Source organism: Heptranchias perlo, chromosome 10, assembly GCF_035084215.1.
Source record: "Heptranchias perlo isolate sHepPer1 chromosome 10, sHepPer1.hap1, whole genome shotgun sequence".
Taxonomy (NCBI): Eukaryota; Metazoa; Chordata; class Chondrichthyes; order Hexanchiformes; family Hexanchidae; genus Heptranchias; species Heptranchias perlo.
In genome coordinates, this window is record NC_090334.1 from 44,558,711 (window position 1) to 44,580,585 (window position 21,875).

Sequence of the window (21,875 nt, forward strand, 5' to 3'; positions counted from 1 at the left end):
GTGGGCTGGCTATTTGCCATTGTTGCTGCTGCAGTGAGCCAGCTGGTAAGAGATGTACAACAGTTAGCTAGGAATAGCTCTCCCGTTGTTGTATTGTTGTTCCCACACCTCCTAAATCAACGTAGCTGCGATTGGCAACTCAGTAGTCTGGAGGATCAAAGTGTGCCACTCTTCCCGTCTGTGCAAACAAATGTACTGCCTCACCATTTTTTTTCTTTGGAGGGATCTGGTATCACCTGGTATGGTGTTAATAATGTTAAAAAGTTAAGATTGTATTGCACATGTACTTGACTTCAAGCAGCAATCATTGAAAAGTTTGCTCTCTAATTGCTGGAAAGAAGTAGATTCTTACTACATCGCCCAGTCAATGGCGTGGTGAATGTGGATGGTATTCATTCCAAATTCCTAACCGCTGCCCTCGGCAATAGGGTGGGAACAGTAACAGTCTTAGAAGATCAATTCTGAGTAGCATCAACTTGGCTTGGAGCTGGGGAATTTACACAGACTTATCACTTGGCATCCTCGAGGGAATCAGCCTCATTGCAGATATGTCTCTGTATCAAAGCCCTTTAATGAAGAACCTAGATTTAATAGTTGCTGCCAGGCAAGTCTGGCACATTACATTGAAGTTGGACATTTAAAGCATCATGGTACACGAGTGTTTTGTATAGGTCATTGCACCATGCTCAAGGTAGTTGTCCATCAAATAAATTAGAGAATGCTGGAGCTTCACACCTCTAACTGGCAGAGCTGCTGTTCAGTGGGATATGGTTTATGTCCATGCTGTGATCAGAAGGATGATGATAATACACTGGCACATTTATGATGAATTTTGCTGCTTGTTGTGTTCTTCGGGGGGGAATTCTTGGCACCTGCTGTCCACCTAGTGAGAGCCCAAATCTGCAAGTTAGTTGTTTTGTGACCAACTAATAATTATTCTCCTTGGGTGGGGTGGGGGTGGGGGGGGGTGGTTAGCAAGGTGTCTGAACCTGTGGAGCCAAGTCAGCTCCAAGATATCATAGCTGGTTATGAAAGATGGAACGGAGTGATTCCTCTGTGGGAGACTTAGTGATACAATGGCCTGGATTTTGACCTGGAGCAGCGAAGGGGTTGGTTGGGGGGGTGGTCGGAGACATTGTGGGGGTGGACGTGGATCGATCGGGGTAGGGGGCGGTGTCAGTTGATCGCGGGGGTCTGATCGTGGCAGATAAGCTTGTTGGGCCTGGAGGTAACAATCCAGCTTCACCTGGCCCACAAGCCGTGCAATAACGGCACTCACCTGATGATCCAACCCTTCTCGCCTCCTTTTACCTGGTGAGAATCGCAGCCCACAGAGTTAAAAAATGTTTAAAAAGCTGTTATAGTAGAGGCACGCAGCCTCCTTAAAAGATTGCAGTGACCGACCTGCCTCCTGAGAGTGGATTAGTCGACTGACCCGCCTCTTAAAACTGGAAGTGGGAGGGTTGGAGGCGAGTTGGGATCAGGTTTGACATTTTTACCTTCCCCCTGCCCCCAGTCCACCTGTCCTTGGGGGCTAAAATTCCCCCCCCCCCCCCCCCCCCAATTCCTCAACTAAACAAGTCCGCAGTAATTCTTTTGTTGAGTTGCAGCTAGCCTGGCGGGATAGACTTGTCACTGGGGGCTGAGATTCTTCCTACTCTGCTAATGTAAACAAATATCCCATGAGTTGGACAAGTAGTGGGAAGTTTACCAGTGCGATGTGCTGATGACAGTTAAACTCTAGCTGTTTAACTGGAGTAGTGAAGGGGGTGGGGGGGGTGCCAGAGACATTGTGGGGGTGGACGTGGATAGACCACTCTTTGTGGTTCTTAAGCCTTAATTGTTGCTAATCTGAACCTAGATTCTTTCAAAATGGGCAAGTGGTATAGGGTACTGCAATGTATGTACTGTAGATCATCAAAACAGAAACTTTAATTATGTGCATTTCTCTCAGTAGTTTTGTTCAGAGATTCTTAGGCATGGTGATTGGTTTCTATACTGCTGATCAGAAAAAAATGTAAATATATGTTAAATTAATAAATGCTGAACAGATTTTGGAGATTAAATTTTGACAATTAATGAGATAGATATATAACTTGAATGTTTTCTTCAGTCTAACTTTTTTGTGTCTTTCTGCTTGGTACATACACCTAGTTCCTGGCTGTTCCAGTAGACAAAGTTGTTAAACTCTATGAAAGAGAAACCTGGGAAAACGCTGGTGATCTTTCAGACTATAGCATTATTATGGTAAGTTTTACATTACAATTGAGTACAGCTTTACTGAAATCTAATATAAAAAAATAAGTACATAAATATGCATTAAGAATAGCATTCCATGAAGTAGGAATCATTGAGAGCAACTCTTGTGATAAACTGTCAAGTCCTGAGTAGATTAGAATGAATGTTGCGAAGTTCATAGAAATATTTCAACGTGAAAAAGTTATTCTGAGAAAATAGTTGTGCATTTCCCTGTGCTTTAAAGTATTCTTGCTAATTGATTTTAGAAGTCATGCTTATTTTGAAAGTTACACAGTTGTTACAAAGATATAATAGATGGCTTATGACCAAAAATGTTTATGTATTGTTTGAAAATGTTTAATTAAAAGAATTTTCTCCCTTTTTTCCCCTCAGCCATTAAATGTTGTATCATGGTCTCCTTGTGGTGGTTACGTGGCTGCTGGGAGTATTGATGGATCCATGGTGGTATGGAATGTACAGACCAGAAAATGTGTTGAAAGGTGTAATATTCATTGTATTAATTTGTGAAACTATTATAGTTTGAGAATGTTCACTTGGTGCAACATCTGACTGAACTGTGTACAGGATAGCTAAGGTCAAAACTTTAATCTTCCTTCATCAAGCTCCCTTATTCTCTAATGAGAGAAATCAAAGCATTTCTTTTTTAGAAATAATTTGTCCAATACCTACACTAAAAAAAGGATCATCAGATGCTTTAGATATGCTGTCCTAGAATGATGTTTACACTTTGGATGGGAAATAATTTATTTCCTTTGTATTAATGGATGGAATGTAAACTAATGAACTATTGCTGCATTGCTTTGATCTTTTGGAAATCATTTTATTGTATCTTACTGCTCAAAACAGAGGTGTGATATTTTATAATTTAGCAACAATTTTGTTGGCATATTTCTGACGAACTTTCTTGAAAATACTTAAAATTAGTCCCAAGTATAGATACTAGCATATATATGACTATCTTAATAGCTTTATAACAGCAAATGTTATTGCTAAGGCAAATATGAACGGTTGGAGCAAAGGTAGTTTACTTGCATAGTTTCTTGGTGGTTGAATCAAGTGACAAGGTATGGGTTACATCTATGACTTTCTACAAGACATTTCTCCTAAGAAGGGAGGGGGAGTCTGCAGGCTATAATTGCATCTTTCTGTAGCTTGGTAGGGTGGTAAAGATGTAGTTGCCTGCTTGCTGTCTTGACCTTGGTGACGGCTGGGAGATAAATATCTTAAAAAGTTGGGGTTGGATTAGAAGAATATAAGCACAGTCTTTGCATTTATCTTTAACTCTAGCTCTTAGTCCATGTCATGGGCCATTCACCAATAAGAGGGTGGGCAAGTAAACGTGCCTCTGAGCTCTACTTTCTTCAATTAGCTGCCAGAGGATATGCAAGAGTGGTGAGCTGCTTCTCCCTACCTCTTTTGGAAAAGCATTTCACCTCTTATTTGCCGTCTTTCCCCCAAATAATCTACTGGAAGATGAAGGAACTTGCCATGTTTGGAATTGAAAGTATAAACTTGCATCCTGGTACTATTTGGTGCAGCATTGAATTGTTACTCTGAGCTAGCGAATCTGTGTTCAATTTTTTCTGTCTGAAAATCGGTTGGAGGAGCAGCACTGAAAAACTTTGCTAGTCTAATAGCTCAGCACTTGAGAGCTGATCAATGTGCTTCTCTACATACTTAAGCATTTAAGATGTTAATACTATAAAATTAAAATGTATTGTGTTAGGAAATGTAAGCCCTGAATTTTTTCCCCCTAAATTGCCTGCAGAATACTGTAGCCATTTCAGAGGCAAAACTCTGGATCCAAGGTGAGGTAGCCAATTGGATACAAAATTGGCTTGACGACAGAAGACAGAGGGTGGTTGTAGAGGGTTGTTTTTCAAACTGGATGCCTGTGTCCAGCGGTGTGCCTCAGGGATCGGTGCTGGGTCTGCTGTTATTTGTTATTTATATTAATGATTTGGATGAGAATTTAGGAGGCACGGTTAGTAAGTTTGCAGATGACACCAAGATTGGTGGCATTGTGGACAGTGAAGAAGGTTATCTGGGATTGCAACGGGATCTTGATCAATTGGGCCAGTGGGCCGATGAATGGCAGATGGAGTTTAATTTAGATAAATGTGAGGTGATACATTTTGGTAGATCGAATCGGGCCAGGACCTACTCCGTTAATGGTAGGGCGTTCGGGAGAGTTATAGAACAAAGAGATCTAGGAGTACAGGTTCATAGCTCCTTGAAAGTGGAGTCACAGGTGGATAGGGTAGTGAAGAAGGCATTCGGCATGCTTGGTTTCATTGGTCAGAACATTGAATGCAGGAGTTGGGATGTCTTGTTGAAGTTGTACAGGGCATTGGTGAGGCCACACTTGGAGTACTGTGTACAGTTCTGGTCACCCTATTATAGACAGGATATTATTAAACTAGAAAGAGTGCAAAAAAGATTTACTAGGATGCTACCGGGACTTGATGGTTTGACTTATAGGGAGAGGTTAGACAGACCCTGGAGAGTAGGAGGTTAAGGGGTGATCTTATAGAAGTCTATAAAATAATGAGGGGCATGGATAAGGTAGATAGTCAAAATCTTTTCCCAAAGGTAGGGGAGTCTATAACGTGGGGGCATAGATTTAAGGTGAGAGGGGAGAGATACAAAAGGGTCCAGAGGGGCAATTTTTTCACTCAAAGGGTGGTGAGTGTCTGGAACGAGCTGCCAGAGGCAGTAGTAGAGGCGGGTACAATTTTGTCTTTTAAAAAGCATTTGGACAGTTACATGGGTAAGATGGGTATAGAGGGATATGGGCCAAGTGCAGGCAATTGGGACTAGCTTAGTGGTATAAACTGGGCGACATGGACATGCTGGGCCGAAGGGCCTGTTTCCATGTTGTAACTTCTATGATTCTATGAACTATCTTTTGTGCAGTGCGCCTAATAACTGACATACAAAAATGGTTGATAAATGTTCAATATGTGATGTGTTAAATACTTAGATGTGCGTTTCCTTAGGTTGCGGCATGAGAAGGCTTATCGAATCTGTGCGATGGCATGGCATCCTTCAAAAGGAAAGTTAGCATATACAGATTCTGAAGGAAATCTGGGGCTCCTCGAAGGGGTTTTGATAGATGCTGAAAGCAAGGTGAGCACTAAACGTTGTTTGGTGTTACAGGCATTGTAGCCCCTTTTGTAATTCTGTAGCTGTCATAGTTCAATATTTCTTGTTAACTTCACAGTGGGCTACTACAGAGTCATCACCAATAATAAATAAAGTTAAAGGACCTTATTTATTTGAACTGGTATTTTCTCATTAAAACAATAAATTTCGATTAAAATTACTAATTTACGTATGTGCGTGTACCTCTCTCCATGCATGTGTCTGTGTTTATGTGTGTGAGTGCCACTGCCGCTGCTGATGTCTCCCTTTGGTGGAGGAAGATTGTTCAATGAATCCCCCCTGTAACAAGCGTTTGTTCTACAGTTTATTGCATGTTGAAAAATTACACTATCAGTGCATTGAGGTGTATGAATTCTATTGACTGTTGTAGCAAAATTCTACAAATTAGAAAAATTGCAGACCACTCAAAATTAGTTCTGTTGATTCCAGTTACTATATATTTTTGTTTAGGAACTGGCTTCCCATTCGGCTGCTGCCACCCTTGATGATTTGTTTGATGAAGAGGACAGTGACTTGCCAACAAACGGAATGAATCTGTCACAGCCATCGCCAATAAGGCAGCCATTGGCGGATGATGATGTTGATGATGACAATGATGACGATGACAATGTGATGGCTATAGTCAACAGATCTAGACATCATCGAGCCATTGAAGATGATAACTCTCACGGTATGGAGTAAGCAAAGGTTTCTGTATCTGTTGTACGAAAATCTAAATGCCACTGTCCTATTTGAGTTTCCATCTGAGGGCTATTTTTGCCTATTTTTAGTCATTATTTCATCAAGGGCGATTATTTAACTTGTGCAAAAGTGAGGAAGTATTCAAGTTTTTTTTTTATATTCGTTCACGGGATGTGGGCATCGCTGGCAAGGCCGGCATTTATTGCCCATCCCTAATTGCCCTCGCGAAGGTGGTGGTGAGCCGCCTTCTTGAACCGCTGCAGTCCGTGTGGTGACGGTTCTCCCACAGTGCTGTTAGGATATATGTTCAGGCAGAATGATATGCTATCATTCTGCCTGAACAAATTTAGGTCGATTTTTTTAAAGAATAATCAGACATTACTTTTGAGCAAAAATTCTTTTTAAAGAAGAAAAAGAAATCCAGCTAGTTAGACAATAACTTGCAATTATATAGCGCCTTTTAACGTAGTAAAATGATCCAAGGCGCTTCTCAGGAGTGATTATCAAACAAAATTTGACACTGAGCCACATAAGGAGACATTAGGCCAGGTGACCAAAGGCTTGGTCAAGAGGTAGGTTTTAAAGAGCATCTTAAAGGAGGAGAGAGGGGTAGAGAGGCGGAGAGGTTTAGGGAGGGAATTCCAGAGCTTAGGGCCTAGGCAGCTGAAGGCAAGGCCTCCAATGGTGGAGCGATTAAAATTGGGGATGCACAAGAGGCAAGAACTGGAGGAGTGCAGAGATCTCAGTGGGTTGTAGGGCTGGAGGAGGTTACAGAGATAGGGAAGGGCAAGGCCATGGAGGGACTTGAAAACAAGGATGAGAATTTTAAAATCGAGGTGTTCACGTCCAGGAGTCAATGTAGATCAAGGAGCACAGGGATGATGAGTGAATGGGACTTGGTGCAACTTAGGATACAGGTAGCAGAGTTTTGGATGAGCTCAAGTTTATGGAGGGTGGTAGATTGGAGGCTGGCCAGGAGTGCATTCGAATAGTCAAACTTATAGGTAACAAAGGCATGGATGAGGGTTTCAGCAGCAGATGAGCTGAGGCAGGAGTTGAGTCGGGCGATGTTAAGTAGGCGGTCTTGATGATGGAGCGGATCTGTGGTCGGAAGCTCATCTCAGGGTCAAATAGGACGCCAAGGTTACAAGCGGTCTGGTTCAGCCTCAGACAGTGGCCATGGAGAGGGATGGTGTCGGTGGCTAGGGAATGGAATCTGTGGCGGGGACCGAAGACAATGGCATCGGTTTTCCCAATATTTAGTTGGAGAAAATTTTTGTTCATCCAGTACTGGATGTCGGACAAGCAGTGTGACAAATCAGACACATTGCAGAGGTCGAGGGAGATGGTGGTGAGGTAGAGCTGGGTGCCTTCAGCATACGCGCAGAACCTGATGTCGTGTTTTCAGATGATGTCGTCAAGAGGCAGCATGTAAATGAGAAATAGGAGGGAGCCAAGGTTGGCTCCAGAGGTAACGGTGCGAGAAGAGAAGCCATTGCAGGTGATTCTCTGGCTACAACTGGATAGATAAGAATGGAACCAGGTGAGCGCAGTCCCACCCAGCTGGATGACGGAGGAGAGGCATTGGAGGAGGATGGTGTGGTCAACAGTGTCAAAGGCTACAGACAGGACGAGAAGGGATAGTTTACCACTGTCACAGTCACAAAGGATGTCATTTGTAACTTTGATAAGGGCTGTTTCAGTACTGTACTATTCTTACCACATAATAGATTTGGGTGATATAATATGTGAAACTTAATATGGGCTATCATTTGATAAACATCACCTATGTACATAGAATTACATAGAATGTACAGCACAGAAACAGGTCCATACCGGTGTTTATGCTCCATGAGCCTCCTCCCTCCCTACTTCATCTAACCCTATTATCATATCCTATTCTTTTCTCCCTCATGTCTTTATCTAGCTTCCCCAAAAATACATCTATGCTAGTCACCTCAACTACTCCTTGTGGTAACGAGTTCCACATTCTGACCACTCTCTGGGTAAAAAAGTTTCTCCTAAATTCCCCATTGGATTTATTAGTGACTATCCTATATTTATGGCCCCTAGTTCTGGTCTTCCCCTCAAGTGGAAACATCTTCTCTACGTCTACCCTATCAAACCCTTTCATAACCTTAAAGACCTCTATCAGGTCATCTCTGTCTTCTCTTTTCTAGAGAAGAAAGCCCCAGCCTGTTCAATCTTTCCTGTTAGATATAACATCTCAGTTCTGGTGTCATCTTAGTAAATTATTTTTTTGAACCTTCCCCAATGCCTCTACATCCTTTTTATAATATGGAGATCAGAATAATATGTTCACAATAGTCTAATTATTCTAGTTAGTGTGGTCTAACCAAGGTTCTATACAAGTTTAATATAACTTCCCTGCTTTTCAATTCTATCCCTCTAGAAATGAACCCCAGTGCTTGGTTTGCTTTTTTTTATGGCCTTATTAATCTGCATCGCTATTTTGTGATTTGTGTATCTGTACCCCTAGATCTCTCTGCTCCTCTTCCCTATTTAGACTCTTATTTTCCAAGGAGTCTGTGGCCTTCTTATTCTTCCTACCAAAATGTACCACCTCACACCTATATTGAAATTAATTTGCCAATTACGTGCCCATTCTGCAAGTTTATTTATTGTATTCCTGTATTTTGTCGCAGTCTTCCTCAGTGTTAACTATACCCCCCAATTTGGTGCCGTCTGTAAATTTTGAAATTGTACTTCCGATTCCCGAGTCCAAATCGTTTATGTAAATGGTGAACAGCAGTGGTCCCAGTAACGATCCTTGTGGCACATCCCTTACCACCTTTTGCTAGTCTGAGTAACTACCTTTAACCCCTACTCTCTGTTTTCTGTTTTATAGCCAGCTTGCTATCCATTCTGCTACTTGTACTATCCATTCTGGCGACTCTACGTATTTAAGTGAGCACCAGCTTTGCTATAGGAACATAAATGCTTCTATTATCAGGTCTAAATTCAGATTTTTGATGTGTAAGAAAGGAGGCAAGATAAATAATGACTATAACATTATGGAGGTGTGTTAACATTGGGTTAAAATCCTGTCCTTTCAGCCCTCAAAACCATTGTTAAAGTTCATCTCGGATTGCTGGGCTAAAAGTCCCTCTCTGCTAGCTGAAAGATACTACGTGAAATGGGTTCAACAGTTTCAGTCCAATTCCTAGAGGGTGTGTGTCCATAGCATGAGTCTGAGAATTTTACTCCAGTTATCCCGATGACTGATGAGGCAAGGAAAAGTTCACAGTATAGCAGTGGAGGGAAGAACTCCTGAGATTGGGTGTTAAGAAACGTTGTTGGGGCTGAATAGAAGGGGCTTTACTCAGCAATTGGTTATGCTATGCATTGGAATATTTGACGCAATAACAGGAGGGAAAATATTGCAATCCCAAGCATGGATATCGTTCACCTTGATGAGAACAAAAATAATGCTGCATTCATTTGAAACCTTAAAATAAAATGTTAACAGTGTCTGCATTAATTGTGTAACTGGGTGGGGAGAGTGAGACATGAAGATATTTAAATAACATTTTTGAATTTTTTAAAATAAATTTGTTTCAGATATTGGATCTCCTGTTCATTTAGATAAAGTGGGTGGTGATGATGATGACCAAGCTGGTAGTACACAAGTTGCACCAGTATCTGCAGGATACTCCGGACCACTGCCAACACCTCAGCAAAAGCCTTTTCAGCCTTGTTCCACACCCTCTCATCTCCTGCATCGGTTCATGGTAAGCACAAGTACCATTGCTTGTAATCTCTTCACACAGCTGCCTCAAAGGTGAAGTACATACTAATGAAACATCACATAATCCTTAAAATGTACAACGGGTAATATGATTTTTAAAAAAAATTCCTACCACTTGTCTCAAATGTCTCTGTGAAGTACTTCAAAGTGCAGTGATTATGTAGGTAGCTGTTTTATGAACAGCAAGATCCCAGAAACAGCAATGAAATAAAGGATCAGTTAACTTGTTTTTGGTGATGTTGCTTGAGGGAGTAATGTTGACCAAGAAACTAGGAGAATTCCACACTCTTCTTGGAATAGCGTCATGCAATTGATAATGACCACTGGAATAAGCAGACAAGGCTTCTCTGTTTAGCATCTCATCTGAAGAGCAGCAGCGCCAACAATGCAGCACTCCTTCAGTAACGCATTGGAATATCCACCTAGTTTATGTGCTCATGCCCTGGAGTGGGTTTGAACTCGCAACCTTTTGACTCAGAGTTGACAGTGCTACCAACTTAGCCAAGCTGATATTGTACACCTTATTGGTGTCATTAATATAGCTTTTAAAATTCTAGACAACAGTTTTAATGCAGGTGTTGAGAAATACCATTACATATAAATATGACTTTTTATAATATTTAGGATGCTTCCTTTCAATAGGATCAAGGGTCAGTGGTCTGAGTAAAAGATTACATTTGATGATACTGCCATGGAGCTTTGAGAGCTCTGTGGAGAGACTGTTTCTCTCTCCACAGATGCTGCCTGACCTGCTGAGTGTTTTCCAGCATTTTCTGTTTTAGTTCAGATTTCCAGCATCCGCAGTATTTTGCCCTTATGCTCTGAGAGCAATTGTCACACTTGTGTACCAAATGTTAAGAAATTGTTGCAATTCAGCTTTAAAGCTCTGTCGTAGTTAAGATGTAATAATGTGGTTGTTTGAAGTCTGCGTTGCCCATAAAGTTGTGTATCAAATTGATTTCCTCTAAACAATGGCCACTCTGTGTTTTTCATCTTGTTGCTGGCTTCAAGCACTGTTCGTGTTAACTCTGGGTCACAGTATTTCTTCTTTGTTGAACACTTGTATCTGGTTTATTTTTTAGATGTGGAATTCCACTGGTATTATTCGCTGCTACAGTGATGAACAAGATAATGCTATAGATGTAGAATTCCATGATACCTCTGTACATCATGCAATACACTTGAGTAATGTTCTGAATCATACCATGGCTGACTTATCACAGGAAGCAGTGTTACTGGCATGTGCAAAAACTGATGAATTGCCCAGGTAAAAATGCAGGGAGAGGGAGATCTTCTTTATCTTTTCTTTTCATTTTTGAGAATCCGTTTAATTGTACCTAATACCATTAGAATGTGGATTTAGTGTTTGCAGTCAGTGTTTGCCTTATTGCCTTATGGCATTAATTTTAAAAAATGGATTTCTCTCCATTTTGTTGGTGGTGTCCAACATGCAGCCTGTGCGCTGAATCGGACCCACAGTTGAGGGGGTAGATTGGGGGTGGGAGGATTGGGGTCAGAGGATCGGAGTTGGCGGGGTGGGGGGGGGCGAGGGCGAGGATTGGGGATCCATGATCGGGGGGAAGGTGTCTGCGATCGTTGGAGGGTCAGTGCAGGTAGGCTTGTTGGGCCTGGGGGAAGCACTCCTGCCCCTCCGGGCCCACAAGCTGTGCCTTTCTAGGCACCTACCTGTTAGTCTCGGGCCTTCTCGCCTCCTTTCACAAGGTGTAAACAGAAGGCCCAGGAATCCCGGCCCCCCGGTGTTGAAATCGGGAAGTCCAGAAAAATGGAGGCCCGAAGCCGAAGGCTTTAAGGCCCGACCCGCCTCCTGGGAGCGAGCTGATCGCCCGCCCCGGTGAAAACCGGAAATGGGCGGGTCTGAAATGGTGGCAATTTTCAGTGCACCCTGCCCCCAACCCACTCGTTTTTCAATGTTAAAATTGAGCCCCAGGAGTCAATGTAGGTCAGCAAGGACGGGGATGATGGGTCAGCGGGATAGGATATGGGCAGCAAAGTTTTGGATGAGCTGAAGTTTATGGAGGGTGGAGAATGGAAGGCCGGCCAGGAGAGCACTGGAACAGCTAAGTCTGGAGGCGATAATGTAATGGATGAGAATTTCATTGGCATATAGGCTGAGGTGGGGTGGAGGCAAGCTATGTTATGGAGGTGGAAGAAGGTGGCCTTTGTGATGGAAAGGATATGAGGTCAGAAATTCATCCAAAAGAGAGGAAGAAGAATTTATGAAGCTTGATGCATGAAGCATTCGATACGATTTTGAGTTGATGCTCATATATTTTATTGCAGTCTGATTGTGAGCGTTCCCAGTTAGTGACCTAGATCTCACTTCCACACTCCTTTTAGACTTCATGTGGATTCTGTCAATGTGGAATAAAAACAGAAAATGCTGGAAATATGCAGCAGGTCTGTCAGCACTTGTACAGAGAAAAGACAGGTTATGATGTTTAGGTGTGCACAGCTTTCAGGGCTTAAACATTGAGACTAAATAACTATGGAAGCCTTGGCTCTTGAAGCTTGCGGAGTGTTACTGGCTCCTAGCAATACCTGAACACGTTCTGCTGAGTGAGGTGGAAATTGTCCATTAATTGCTGAACGGGCAAGACCTTTTCCGTTTGAAAAAGCTGGCTGAATCTGATTATGCCTTTCCTATACCACGCTCTGAATCCAGATGTGGCTGGTGCACTTAGGAAGGTCTTTGTTGCATCAGATTGGGAAGGGGGCTGACAGAATCCAATGGAAGTAACTACATTCGTACTAATTTGAATGTATCTTGCCAAAGTGGCCATTATTCACACATGAACCTAGACAGAGTGTAGGCCAGCTGTAGTGGGCATCATAGCTGAGCCCAGTCTTGTCTTCACACGATGTCCACCAATGTGCCCTTGCAGCAGGGGTTGTTGGATGGCGATTAGGAGCCAGAACCCTGGACAGTTATCTCTTCCCCACCCCACGGGAGATGAGGCCTGTTACCGTGCTAGGAATGAATAAACTTGCATTTATATAGTGCCTTTTCCTCCGGAAGTGCCAAAGGATTACTTTTGAAGTGCTATGATGTAGGCAAACACAGCAGCCAATTTGCGCTTAGCAAGGTCCCACAAACGCCAAATAAATGATTGACCAGATAATCTGTTTTGGTGGTGGTGGTTGATGGAGAAATGTTAGCCAGAACTCCTGCTTCTCAAATAGTGCCATGGGTTCCTTAACATCGGTCAGTCTCATTTAAAAGACAGCATCTCTGACAATGAAAGATTTCCTCAGTGTCAACCTAAATTATTTGCTTAAATTCATAGTGGGTTTTGAAACCACAGGGTTTTCTAAGGGTGAGAATGCTACCAACTGAGCCAAGCTGACATGTTACTACTATTGTACTGGCAGATCAGCAAACTCGGCTCAGACTGGGGATTGAACCAGGGGCCTTCCTGGTCCGCATGATTCAGCATTTCGCAGTCTTAACCTGCTGAACTATTGGGGAAAGCTAAACTTTAATTTTCTCCAATCTGTTCAGCGCATCCAAACAAAATGCATGTGTCATCTGTAAGGCCCAGCACAAGAAACTATCAATAATGTACTCTTCGAAAAGGAAGTTATTGTGCATAATAAGACATTCTGCCTTTCTATCTATCTATCTATCTATCAGCACGCTCCAGTGTATTCACTTCAACTCCAGGGACACAAATAAAGAATGGATGGTAGATATGCCAAACGATGAAAACATTGAAGCCATTTGTCTGGGTCAGGGCTGGGCTGCCGTTTCAACAAATGCTCAGATTGTTCGCATCTTCAGCATTGGTGGAGTACAGAAGGAGCTCTTCAGTCTGATGGGACCTGTGGTCTCCATGACAGGACATGGGGAACAGCTATTGATTTCTTATCACCGAGGTAATTCATTTAAAATTCTTTGTGAATCCTCACGCTTCAATTTTTTTTTTGACTGTCGAGATTATTGCTGAGGAATGGACCATTTTTAATTTTGGCCAATCAGCAGCAAGCAGTCCTAAGTCAGGTATAGCGCAGCAAAATCCAGAATAAAGCAACCCTGTGACTTAGTCTCGGTGCAGTTTCAGATCACAGCTGCTTTTTGGTTTCCCGCACCAGTCATCTGTAAATAGGATTACCAATTTGTGATGAGCTATGGGAAGTTTTATGGTTTAGATTCTCACCTACTCCGAACTGGGTTGAGATTGGTGAAGCTCATTTCATATAGGACCCTTGATAGCTGTCTAGAGAATATTTTCACTCCATCAGTCAGGTGGAGTGTAGTTCTCAAAGTGGAAGGGCAATGTGCTAACCCATTGCACCACCCAGTTCCCAGCCTTGCATTTTGTACTGGTTGAATAATCTGATCGGCTGCACGTAAACACAAATGGTGGAAGCATTAAACTTCAATGCCTCAAGCCCTATTCATTTCTAATACTTAACTCTGAAATGTAATTTTTTTTTCATGTATCTTAATTTTAATATCACATATATGCATAATATATCTTGGTAATGCATGTAAAGAGAAAAATAAATGACTTATACTGTGTATATTACAGCATTAACATCTAGTATTAAGGATCATCTAATCACAAATATATGTGCTTGGAGTTATTTTTCTGCATATTATTAGAAGTAAATATATCTTGAAGGTCATTGAGCAATGACATATACCATAGCCCTATCAGGACTTCTGAGTTCTCCTATCCATACTGAGCACCTTAGCCATACTCATTTAAGCCTTCACTGTAACCTTGCTTTCTGTAATCATGCCAGATCTTAGTAGACTTGATGCTCAACATATCCAACCAAATCAACAAAACTAATAGAATGTTGAACTATGTAGCCAAAACAGTACATTTAATGATCAAACTATATAGTGCTCTGGTCAGACCACATCTTCAGTACTATATTCAGTTCTGGTCACTAGCACACATTGGAGACATTCTAGTGCTGGAGGCATTGCAGAGAAGAACCATGAGACTGATCTTTAATGTTAAAGGTTATGAGAAAAGACTTGCAAAATCTGGGCTTTTCAGCCTGGAATAGGAGGTGTCTGAGATGTGATTTTATAGAAATATACTGCACAGCAAATGGCATGGAAAAGATAAATCTGGAAAATTACTTAAAACTGAGCTTGAGACAGTGGTTCAAACTAGTAAAAGGCAAATTTGAGACCGATGTCAGGAAATGGCATTTCTCCTCTATAATTATAATTATCTTGTGATCCACAGCACGGTAATTTAAAGGGTGAGAACCCTGTTGCATCCTGCAGTACTTCCCTTTATGCAAACAAAGGGTAAGGCAGCTTTTTGTTCCAGTTGACTGGTTCTGCTCGGTATGTGCCTGCAACAAACGCAGGGAAGGATGTAAACGTATAGCCCTACTTTTAAGTACATTTGTTAGAATACCTGCAGATAGTCCCAACAGATACATTGCCCAAGTTCTGTGCACCTGATGTGTAAGATGGGCTTGATATCCTTGAGGACCTTTGAACAGACAAGATTTTGTAGTTGAGAATTAAGATGCCGTTTTCTCCAAAATCACCTTACCAAGTTTCCAACAACACAATGTTAAAAAGTAAGAGGAGTAATAGCTTCAGTGGAAAATTTTCCAGCTGATCCTCTTTCATTCTGTTTCAGGTATCTCTAAGAGATGAGTGAGCCAGCGATTTTTCCACTCCTCTCCAAATTGCCGGAGGAGATCGGCCTTGCTGGTCTGCTTGTTTGTACCCATGTTCTCCTTAACTGTGTCAATAAAACTGGTCTGCAACCTGGAAATATTTTGTGCTCATAACGATCTGAAGGAGTTAGTTTTGTAGTTGACCTGCCTAGATTGTCAGCATGTGCTTTAAAAAGTCAGTAAACTGAAAATGTCAGAATTCAGTATGACTAGTTTCCTCCTTTTTCTAATTGAGACAAGGTCACCCATCTCCCAAATTCCCTTGCACCAAACCTTTATTGCAAAACTGGTAAGGGCCTCATGAGATTATGGCTTTTTCTGTAAAGAAGACCTGAACAAAGGTCCCGTATGTATACTAGACAATCATTGATGTTTCTCAGGATAATTCTGTCCTCCAAATTGCTGCTCGAATCACTGGTGCTTTGCTCAATCCATTGCATTATATTGTTGAGTTTGCCTTGCTGTGCCAATTGCTCTTTGAGGCGGCTGAGTTGTTAACAGCTAGAAAGTTCTGCCTCAGCAACACTGCAATTTGCAGGCCAACTTTTTCGCTATTGATATTTTTTGTCCTCTGGCTTTTGTCCCATCCGTCATTATTGCAAATGCTCATTAATCATTTGGAGAAATATTATTCTGAAGCAGATACTACATTTCTTAATAATTGTGGTTTTTTTGTATATCTTTGCTAAGTCAAAAACTGGATAGTGGGCAAAATGAAGCAGGGGTAGGCTCATGGCTCAAGTACTGATATTTGCTTTGTGGCTAATGAAAATTCATTGAAAACATTAATAACTAATGACTACTCTCTAAGGCACGGAAGTAAGTGGAAAAAGATTACTTCTGTTTTAAATGCCAGAGTTCTGCCATTTGATTTCTATTTTAGGAATTTTGAATGGCAGATTCAAAACCAGACTGTTCATTGCAAAAATAGACAGGTGGCACTCCTACTATGTGTATTAGTAGGTATGTTGTACGTGTTCGCTATTTTACTTTTTAAAAACATAAGAGCATGATCCAATTTTGTTCAGGATACATGTGTACTTCTGATGATTCTAAGCTTTCTGCCAAATTCAAACTATCTGGTAATTCTAATTGACCAGTTGCACTAAAATAGCACAGTAGTCCTTTTAAGCACAATTTCAATTATGTAATAAACTGAAATGAGCGTTGGTTTGCCCTTGCAAACTACCACTCTATCTCCAGCCTCCCTTTCCTCCCAAGCCCTTGAATGTGTTATTGTCTCTCAAAATCAGGCTTATCTCTCCCACAACTCCCTGTTTGAATTCCTCCAGTCGTGTTTCCACCCTGCCACAGCACTGAAAAAGCCCTAATCAAAGTTACATTCTCTGTCTGACAGTGGTGCATATTGCCTGCTCTACCTCTGCGGCCGTTTACACGGTTGACTACACCATTCTCCTCAAGCACCTTTTGTTCAATTGTCCAGACTGGTGAAATTGCACAGGCTTAGTTCCACTCCTGCCTATTCAATCATAACCCTTACATCTCTAGTAAAGGTTTCTCTTCCTACTCTCGCATTGTCACCTTGGGAGTTCCCCAGAATTAATTGTTGGCCCCTGCCTATTCCTTATCTACATGTTGCCCTTTAGTGATATCATCTGCCGACATGGGGTCAGCTTCCACGTATGCTAATGACATCCAGCTCTATCCCTTCACTGCCCCTGTGCTGTCAGATTTCTTGTCTAACATCCAGTCTTGGATGAGGTGTAATTTTCTCCAACTAAACATTGGAAAGACCAAAGGCCATGGTCTTCAGCCCCCACCACAAACTCCATAACCTCATCATTGACTCCATTCCCCCATGCCTCCACCCGTACCTCAGCCCATCTCCTGCTGAAACTCTAATCCGTGTCTTTCTCACCTCCAAACTTGACTATCCAAAGATCTCCTCGCCAAACTCCAATCTCCCAACCTCTGTAACCTTCAACATATTGTACACCAAGTCCTACTCACCCATCACCCTGCACTAGCTGACCTACATTGGCTCCTGGTCCACCAACATCTCAAATTTAAAATTCTCATCCTTGTCTTTTAAATCCCTCCATGGTTTCTCCCATTCCTATCTCTGTAATCTCCTTCAGTTTTACACCCTCCTCCTCCCCTCCCCCCCCACAATCCCCATACTCTCTGTTCCTATGATTTTGGCCTCTTGTGCATCTCCACTGTGCCTCTCCCCTTTGTCCTTCCATCGGTGGCTGTGCCGTCCTGCCCAGGCAGAATTGCCTCCCTGAATTCCTGTGCCTCTTCGGTTCCTCTTTCATCTTTAAGACCCCTTTAAAACTCACCATTTTGACTGTGAGCATTCACCCCTCCTAATATCTCCTTCTTTGGCTCGACATCCATTTTTTGATTACGCCTCTGTGAAGCACCTTGGGATGTTTTTCTACATTAAAGACACTATATAAATGCAAGTTGTTGAATTAACAAGAATAGACTCTAATTCTGTTCATTCCATGTGTAAATACAGATTGCCATCTAGTGGATTTTTAAACGCTTGCAGTTTTAGCAATGCCATTGTTTGTGACCTAGAAACTGTTTTCAATGTACATAATAGTAATAAACTAATTTGTGCATTCTACCTGTATTAGATTGATAACTTAACATTGGTGGACGCCTGGCTGTGAGCATCAGCAGAAATAAGGATTATATTTTTTTTTTTAAAAGTCTCCTAGATTGGCATTGTTCATCAAACCACTGTACCACCAAGCCTACTGTATAGTTCATTTGTTTCAAAATGTAATTAAGCATATAGTAGTTGTACAGCAAGAGGCTAGTGGGAGTGGCATTCATATCTGCTCAGTTTATACTTTTTGCTCAGTAACCAAGCTTAGCGCTTGATCAGAATTAAAACATTCATTATGTATTTATTAATTTTAATTTGCTGTGGGGATGTGAGTGACGCTGGCTAGGCTGTATATAGTGCCCCTCCCTAGTTCCTTCGAGAAGGCGGTGGGTGGGCCTTCATTTTGAACTGCTGCACTCTTTGTACTGATGGTGTTGGGTAAGGAATTTCATTGTGGTCTGAGTGATCTTAAATACTTGGGATTTAGTGTGGGATCAAATCCTGAGAAACTAGAGTTAGTTGTTTTAAGTTTTTAAAATCAGATTTGCATTTTTGCTGTTTATTTACATATAATTTATGTTACTCTCAACCAATTGGGAATGAATGACATAATAAGAGCATGATCTTCATGAATTCTGATTCAAATTCTCTATATTTACTACATCTATTGGGAAAAACTGCATGTGACCAATAAGCCAGTTGATACATTTATTTACAGTAATCCCCTTGTAGGGGTAGAAATTTTTGAAGAAAAATTTAACGTGTTGAAACTTGCAATGTTTCCTTCTGTCAGGAATAAATGAATGATTCAAAAATTATTTAATTGCTGGAGGTATTTTACTTGTACCCATTCAAAACATGAGGTATAATTGCTCAGTTATTGTCCTGCAGTTCTCTAGCATGGGAAGTTGATCTTGAAAACCAGCTAGAGGTAGCTATATGTGCCAACTAAGAGCTTCTGTATATATACAAGTGTTACTTTTGGGGGTTGGAGTAATAAAAGGGTCTCTTGTTGCTAACTATCGGATAAAGTTCGCTTTCTCTCTTCAGGCACTGGATTTGATGGAGATCAATGTCTGGGAGTGCAACTAATGGAATTGGGAAAAAGGAAACGACAGATTCTGCAAGGCGCTCCCCTCTGTCTTAACAGAAAGTCATACCTGGCATGGCAGGGCTTCTCTGCTGAAGGTGATCTTAATACCTACACCTAATGTTCCAATTGCTGCAGGACAAAGCACATGGATTATGAAGGAGAGAAAATACAATTCCTAACCTGTAAATGTGATATCACACTCTGTGCATATATGTTAAATGTGTTCAGAATGTATTGATCAACACAATATTACAGTAATAGAGAGAAAGAAATCAAGAAAACACTGGAAATCCATAGCAGTTTAATGAGCATTTAAAAGGAAAAGAAAGGTTAACTTTTTTTGAGTGAGATCCTTCATTGGAACTGCTGAAGGGTTATTCTTGGAATGCAAGCCTATGTTTCTTGGATATTGATCAACATTTTTGCTTTTAATTTCATGATTTTTTAACAAATCCTGTTGATCTTAGAAGTTAAATCACTTCTGTTTGATTCTTTAAAAAATGGATATCTGCTTTAACTTTTGTTTTCTGAACATTGGATAATGGCAATTTTTCTGTTCTATTGCCATATTGGGACCTTGTTTTACTGCAGGTAAGGATGGTTGTAAAAAATTTTTAAAGTGTAATAAATGTTTTGGCAGAAGTGCTGGACTTGAAGTTTAAACATTTCAACAAGTACATATGTCTTGAAGCTCTTACTTCATTGCCTTTGTATTGCAGTAAATGTCTTTTTGAAATAGTGGTTCTAACTTCTCTTCAATCCACTAATGATCCCAAAATAATGCTACACGCAGTACATGTGCGTAACGATTGTAACTCTAACTATTGTTTTTTTTCCTGTAGGTACCCCAGTATTTGCAGATTCCGAGGGGATAGTTCGAATGCTGAACAGATCTCTAGGAAACACCTGGATTCCTATTTCTAACACTAGGGATTATTGCAAGGGCAAATCTGATTATTACTGGGTGGTTGGTATACATGAAAACCCTCAGCAGCTCAGGTAAAGCAAGTATGCCCATTAGCAGATGTATGATGTGCATTTTTACTTTTTTATCAACATGTAAAGCTGCCTGCAGAAAGCCTAGCTTCAGGGAGTAACTATTTTGAACCATTTACAGACAAGACTGATAAAACGCCAATTGTATCATAAATTACTTTACATTACAAACTTTAGAAATTACTTCATCCCTTTTAAACTAGAATAGATTGCAAAAAAAATGGATTTATAACAATTCTATAAGCTTATTTCACTTTTCAGACGGACTTTTGAATAATTTGTCTATTAGTGTGCATTTGTACTAATTTAGCATTGGTGCAAAGCAATTTCCTTTTGTTGAAGTCTCGGATAAAATTGGAATACTGAGCACCTGGTATCTTGCATGTATTGTGTCTGTGTTTATACGACACTCGAGTAATTCTACCTATTGTAATAACTGATGCATAAGTTGCACCTTCACTCAGGGTTTTTAATGATCTACATTCCTGGCAGTGTGACTTCACACTGTGGGTACAACTTCTACACTAGTGGAGCTTGTATACTTTTTTTTAAACAATAAGTGAATTTCCTTTGATTCAGAAACCCCAGATTTCATAACTCTTCCACTGATTTCAGCTCTATTAAAATGAAAGCTGCTTATTTCTGAATAAAGTAGGGAGTACAGCATGAGCCAGATGAAAAGTAAAGCTCCTTCAATGCAATATATATTACCCTAACCTAGTGTGTGAAATGGAACCATTCAAACTGGTAAAGCCTCCTAATAACCTGTATGAATGCTTCCATTGACCACGCTAGCCATTCTTATGATCGTCTGAATGTGAATGAATACTTTTTGTCAAATTGTGGGCATTTTATAGACCCAAGCTCATTTTTGAGAGTGCCTGAATTAATTTAATGTAGGTACATACAGCTGATAGACTTTAATTCCTTCCAGCTGGCCTGAATTTGCTATCCAGTTTCCTGCATTCTCAGCAATTTTTCAGCTAAGTGGAAAAATCCATTATGGGTTTGACAGTTCAAAAATACTTGCATTTTATAAAAACACATGCAAACATCACGCTGGTGACCTCTTTTATAACTTAAGCAAACATTCTGAATTGACTTGGTTGCTGTAGTGCACTGTACTGTTTCTGTAAGAGTGTAAGATGCTGTCCTACCTTATTGCTGGAGGGCAGAATGGTTAGCACCATAGGTTTCTCCGTGATTTTTTTTTACTGGCCAGAGCCACATTTTAAGTAAAGTAGGCTGGGCAATGCAGTAAAAAAAATCTTGTTCTAATTATCGAAAAGGTTTATCCAAAAGTATATAGTAAACAAATTGGTAATTATGTGATAAAACTAAAAGACCTACTTAAAATATGTCTAACCCACAGAACTAAAATGTCAATTTGCTATCCAGTTTCCTGCATTTTCTGCATTTTTTCAGCTAAGTGGAAAAATCCATTATGGGTTTGACAGTTCAAAAGTACCTGCATTTTATAAAAATACGTGCAAACATCACGCTAGTGAGCTCTTTTATTACTTGAGCAAACATTCTCCATCGACTTGCTTGCTGTTGTGCACTGTAGTGTTTTTGTACGAGTGTAAAATGCTGTTCTGCCCTATTGCTGGAGGGCAGAATGGTTAGCACCATAGGTTTCTCCATGATGACATTTTCTT

The 21,875-nt window shown here is 40.9% G+C and overlaps 1 protein-coding gene across 2 annotated transcripts in view; it reads left to right on the forward strand.

Moving 5' to 3' along the window:
- The window catches only part of wdhd1 (WD repeat and HMG-box DNA binding protein 1), a 61,987-nt gene that overhangs the window by 10,145 nt on the left and 29,967 nt on the right, over positions 1 to 21,875 (forward strand). Inside the window, exons 8-16 of one of the 2 annotated variants that reach the window (XM_067991583.1) lie at positions 2,155 to 2,247; positions 2,632 to 2,738; positions 5,259 to 5,388; positions 5,875 to 6,094; positions 9,688 to 9,857; positions 10,957 to 11,141; positions 13,527 to 13,768; positions 19,161 to 19,316; positions 20,064 to 20,220. In XM_067991583.1, the coding sequence (XP_067847684.1) occupies positions 2,155 to 2,247; positions 2,632 to 2,738; positions 5,259 to 5,388; positions 5,875 to 6,094; positions 9,688 to 9,857; positions 10,957 to 11,141; positions 13,527 to 13,768; positions 19,161 to 19,316; positions 20,064 to 20,220 (1,460 nt within the window). The remainder of the gene's footprint in view (positions 1 to 2,154; positions 2,248 to 2,631; positions 2,739 to 5,258; positions 5,389 to 5,874; positions 6,095 to 9,687; positions 9,858 to 10,956; positions 11,142 to 13,526; positions 13,769 to 19,160; positions 19,317 to 20,063; positions 20,221 to 21,875) is intronic. The other variant, XM_067991585.1, reaches the window with a different exon arrangement.